The sequence below is a fragment of the Lactuca serriola genome, chromosome 7 (assembly GCF_051521515.1).
Source record: "Lactuca serriola cultivar US96UC23 chromosome 7, Lser_US96UC23_V15, whole genome shotgun sequence".
NCBI classification, from domain to species: Eukaryota; Viridiplantae; Streptophyta; class Magnoliopsida; order Asterales; family Asteraceae; genus Lactuca; species Lactuca serriola.
Genome location: NC_136414.1, coordinates 130042559 through 130048099, shown reverse-complemented (window position 1 = coordinate 130048099; position 5541 = coordinate 130042559). Strand labels below are relative to the sequence as shown.

General features: G+C 36.1%; 1 protein-coding gene across 2 annotated transcripts; it reads right to left on the bottom strand.

Annotated features, from left to right (window-relative positions):
* Positions 1-527: 527 nt before the first annotated feature.
* Positions 528-4170, bottom strand: LOC145062367 (Ppx-GppA phosphatase). 2 transcript variants are annotated; one of them, XM_079009981.1, is made up of 9 exons: positions 2922-4170; positions 2678-2848; positions 2554-2595; positions 2380-2460; positions 2168-2287; positions 1985-2092; positions 1846-1922; positions 1701-1751; positions 528-691 (listed from the first exon to the last, which is right to left on the bottom strand). In XM_079009981.1, exons 1-7 carry the CDS (start codon positions 4047-4049, stop codon positions 1884-1886), a joined length of 1689 nt encoding a protein of 562 aa, XP_078866107.1. In that variant the 5' UTR covers positions 4050-4170; the 3' UTR covers positions 528-691; positions 1701-1751; positions 1846-1883. The 2 variants fall into 2 exon arrangements, with proteins under 2 accessions (XP_078866107.1, XP_078866106.1); XM_079009980.1 differs by lacking the exon at positions 528-691 and adding an exon at positions 1407-1576 and having other exon boundaries at positions 2922-4169.
* Positions 4171-5541: the final 1371 nt, after the last annotated feature.

Sequence of the window (5541 nt, the reverse complement as noted above, 5' to 3'; positions counted from 1 at the left end):
AGACTAATTTCTAGATTTCTAACCGTTGGCATAATTTCGTAAGGTCTTGGGGTTCGTTGCTTGATTCTTCGTTTTGAGTTTTAGGGATGAGAAGGGTTTTGTCACTTGATTCTTCAAATTCTTTGTTTTAAGCACCACAAAATTGCGATGCTTCGGGAGTGGAATATTGGAATTGGGTTTCGGGAATGGATTATGGATCGTAGGGGAATGGATTAAAACCTACATTATCCTGAGATAACCGAAATTGGTTATAATTGCATTGGTAGTCGTCTATATTGGGAATTGATATGGTGGATAATGGGGATAATTTTGGATTTGAGTTTCTGGAATGGAATACGGCAAATCTTATAGCCACTTTCGATTTCGTTGTGCTGGTTGTGTCTTGCGTCTTTGATTTGAACTGTTTTTTTTATTTGTCACTACTATAATCTATTTGAAATGAGTTGGACAATCGGAGATAGTTAGAATGGAATTAAAGAGAATGTATAATTTTTTAAATGGTCGAGTGTGATTTATAGTTGGTAAAAAGAAAAAAGAAAATTGAAACAAAAGTAAAATTAGTCAATGGTCGAGAAGAGAGATGTGGGCTCAACGGCTTGGGTAGCCTGTTCATCCGCGGAATTCAGTGCTGCCCTTGGCGGAGTCATGTAGTTGGGAGGTAGAGTCGGCACGCCGTTGAATTGCATGTCATCTAGAACGACCATGTGCAAAGAAATCAAGTTAGTCGAAAGGACAACGGATATAGTTATTGCCAATGCTGCTATAAAAATGGAGTCGGTAGTTAAAAACTGAAGGGATAGAAAACTTACGAAATCGGTTATTAAATTATTGCTTGTCTATTTAATGTTTTGTCATTTTCACACATTGAAACAAAACTAAAATCGATTATTATTTAGTGAAGATGTTATAAATTTGTTGTTACGTCTTCCACAATTTGGTTATGTCAATTTGTCATATCCGCCACTAATCCAATAGCTGAATAAGTAGAAATCTACTCAGTTTCACAAAACAGAGTATAAGTGGAAATAAAGTGATTATACCTTTTCTAAGGTAAAACAATTGTCAAACTTGACCACTCAATTGCCAAACTTGGCTACTAATCAACAATATTTTCATTATTTTATCAATTCCTATATGGTAAAAATAATTAATATTTATTAAAGAAATTAACAAATATAACCACCTTTTTTAATACTTTTACAATAAATAACAAAAAAAATGACCAGATTTCACTAACAACCACACATTGCATTAAGGACCAAAACATATACGTATGTGAAACAAGAGCAGTAAAAACAATAGCCTGAGTGGGGTATCAAATATCAACAAACTTCAAGTTATACACTTTTTTTTTTCTGATTACAACTTAGCATTTTGAAATTTTAAAAAATGTTATGTTTGCAAAATAAAGGGTCAACAGATGGTTTTTATAACATATGAATGTAATAAAAATACAAAATCAAGGGCACTGTGGTAATATATACAAAATACTAAAAATCAAGACAAGTATATTGGTGTCCTAATCTATACAAAAGATGCACATGTCACACTCCACAACTGATTCCAGAATCTATAGCTGAAAATTGATTGAAAAACACAGTCACTTTTGGTATGAATGCAACCAAATGACCATTTTGCCCTTCTATTATATTCAGTCAAGACATTAAATCCATTAAGCACAACAGAAACAGCTAACTTACCTTACAGAGGACAAGTCCTACTTCAGAAGTTATCAACTGTACCCCACATATCTGATCAATAGTGAACCAAAGGGCAAAAACGTAATTTGTCAGCTGGAGTTAGTTACTCAGTATATTTGATACTTGTAAAGTTGTTGAACAAAACCTGATGGAAATAGAAATGTTCCTTTTGGAAGCAAAGCATCAAGATAGAACTACAACTGACAACTTTTGCTCAATTACCTGAGAAGGAATGAAATTAAAAATCATATTTTCTTCCACATTTATTAAAAAAGATTTTTTACCTCTTCAAAGTATTCCAATTCTTTTCTTAGTTCCACCTCCACATCAGTGGCTGCAGGTATCAACTCACCACCATTTGCTGGCGGAGAGCCGCTAGTGTCCCTCACCACCTATCATAAATAAACAGATTTAAATTTTTCTAGAAATAAATAAATATAAAAAAAAAATCATTGATGATTATTTACCAACTTAAAGCCTTCATGAGAATGTGAAAGCTCAACATCTTGAAAGCTCAAAGACTGGAATTGCTTTAGAGCTGCAGACAAACGGATGATTGTACAAAGAACTCTCAACTTCTGCTTCATCTGTACAACAAATTTGCAATAAAAGTAAATTTTAATCAAATTAATTTGTTATTTCTTGCATTTAGCCCTTCTTTTAAATAAAAATAGAGTACCTCTCGTGTGAATTCACTTAGAGAATCATGATCAGGTTTCAGGAATTTCTTTCTATGATGCCTTGCAAGCAATGCAATTAACTGAAGATAATGCAAATCCGAGGTCAGATTATAAAAAAATTTATCATTTTATTAATGAATATGAAATGAAATAAGAATGCAGAAAGTGTGTACCTTAACCTCTTCAGTGTTGTATCCATGAAGATGCTCTCCATTCTGTTGACATACACAATCAATTCAACCATTAAAGCTATCTATACATTAGCTATAAATCATGAATAAATGAAATAATGCATACCATGATTATATGGTATGAGCGTTTATGGTAGCCTTTTTTCCCAGTGATTAAACCGATATTATGAAGCAAACAAGCAGCTTCAAGATATTCAAGATCCTTGTCATCCAATAAAACAACTTGTTTTTGTAGATCATCAATCTCACTCCACTTCCTTAAACCTCTAAAAATTCCCTGTAAAACCAATTACTCCTACTAATATATTATATTTTAGAAACAGCAAACATACTTTCAGTTTTAACAATACCTGTGCAATTGAAGCACATGATGCAGCAGAAGTCATTCTTTTCTTATTGTTGAATCTTGATGCAAGCCTCAAGATTGATCTCCACCTTGCATTTGCATTCAAATCAAATCCATCAAAGAACTCTGCTAATTTCTCAGCAATAACACCTTCTCCTAATGCATAACCAGAAACTTCCATGTCTTTAATCTCAAGCAACTCAAAGATCTCTTCCAGCAAAATTACAGCAGCCACGATAAATGCTGATCTTGTCTTGAAGAACCCTTTCCGATTGTACACCTTTCCTCCTTCAACTCCACTTTCTTCTTCACAGAGCTTGTCAACAAGAACCCTCAGTTCTTCCCTGGTAAACTTCCAATCCCTTCTATACCCTTCGAGTAAACCAATCTCATTCACCAGATCATTACTGTAACCCAGAAATATTGCCTTCTCGATCATTCGAATGGAACCAGAGGATCCAACGGCGATATCAATCTTTTGTTGGAGAACGTTTTCGATTAGCCCTGATTCTTTAACGACAGCCCTAATGTGCTCTCTCATGGCGTCGGTTGCGTTGTTTCTTACAAACCTTTGGGTCAAAGTTACGTGCCCTAGTTTCAGTGAAATCCCAAATTTGATATCGCCTTTAAATCCGATCACAAATTCAGTCGACCCCCCTCCTATGTCGATAGTAAGAACTGTGTGATTGTAAATCGGATGAAATTGTAGGACACCAAGGTAGGTAAGGCGGGCTTCTTCGTATCCCGATACCACGTCGATTTGTAACCCTAGAGTTTCGTGGATGAGTTGAAGGAATTCAGATTGGTTGGAGGATTCGCGGATGGCGGAGGTGGCGACGAGGCGGAGGTGGGAGGGAGGGACGTTAAGTGAGTGGATGATGTTTTGGAATTTTCGAAGAGATTCGATGGCGCGGGCCTGGGCTGAGGATGATATGGCGGTGTTGTTGTTGCCGCCGGAGACGAGAACAACTGGCTCTTTGAGTCGTTGGAGGGTGAGAAAACGGCCAGTGGTGGGGTCAGCTCGGACAATGCGGAGTTTGAAGGAGTTGGTTCCGAGGTCGATGGCGGCGAAGAGGTGGTTGTCGCCGGATGAAACGGTGGCGAAAGGTGAAATCAGGGGATTGGTGGCCATCGTTTAGGTGTAATGAAAATGAAGTACAGAAAGTACAGAGATGCTAGTGATTGGCTGTTGATGTTCTCTTGTCTCTTCCCCCGCGTGACTGTAACCGTACACTGCCGCTAAGAACGCCGTCAAATTTAAGTTACAAAATAGATATATATTTTTTTTTTTTGGTATTTCAAAATTTAGTCTTTTTAACATTTTTGGCTATAAATATACATTTTGCAGAAGACTCTCTGTGGGGCTTCGTCGAATGACGAATTCTCCGCGGAACTACAAATGCTATATGTTTTTAGTCTTAAAATCTTTGTCTGCATAGATACTTCCGAGGAGACATAAATCTTCGTGGAGTGATTGTTTTGAATATTCATTAATACCAGTGTTCTAAAAGGTGCGTTATGGTATGAGATGTGGTTTCGTTGTTACGAAAAGTCTCATAACGTTGTTGTTAGGCGTGGCGGGTGACAAGGCTTGATATGGCGCGTTATGTCGTGTTTATGGCGCGTGTTTTTTCGTTTGAGACACGACTTTTTGCTATTTGTTATGTCTTTTCTAATTAGATATACAAGTATTGTGGTTTCTGTTAACTTTTTGTTATTAGTTATTGATCTATCACTTCTAAAAAGTAGTTATATTTAATATAAATTTATATTTATGTGGTAATATAATTTTAAATTAATACAAAATCGCCGTCTTACATCATGCATTGAAAAACGTCATGGCTCGTTAAGCTTGAGGTTTGGCCTTGCCGCCACGCCACGCCTCACGCCATTTAGAACATTGATTAATACCTCCGCAGAGGTCGTTATAAGGGCTCCGCGAAGGCCTTAACATCTTTGTGGAATGGGTGGTTACAAGGTATTAGCGACGGTTTTTTGTGATATAAATGATTTTGTTCATTTTTTTTATCTATCTGCAATATTCAATCGGTTTTAGTGTTGAATTTTTTTTCAAAGAAAATATGAGTTTTGTTATTTTATGTACGGGGGGTTTTTGACAGACGAGTAATGGAATTAACACCTACATTAGACCAAAGTTTAATAACTTAGGTTTACTGCTTCCGCCTAATTTTGACCGTCGAAAATTGTTTGATTTGGATAAAAGTAAGGCTAATACGTTCAATAGTAATATATCATTGTCATTTCAACACCCGGATCATGGGTATGTTATGAATATTGTAGATGAATCAGATGTTCATCAACTCAAAAATGTAATGTCTGAAACAAAGGAGATTGTGCATTTGTATTTGGAGGCTTTTGAGGGATGGGTCGAACAGACAGAAGCGGTTGACAAGATTGTACCATACAATGTTGAAAACATTGTATCTGATAATGTTGAAGAGTGTCCAGTAGAAGAAACTATGGCAGTGAATATGGTGGAAGAATAAAATTTATATGAGTTTGGAAGATTGCATGACAAAACTTTGTCAGACAACGAAAAGTCAAATGAAGACTGGTTAGAAGATGAGTTCACACACGGAAAAAAAAAGCTTCAAACATCTTTT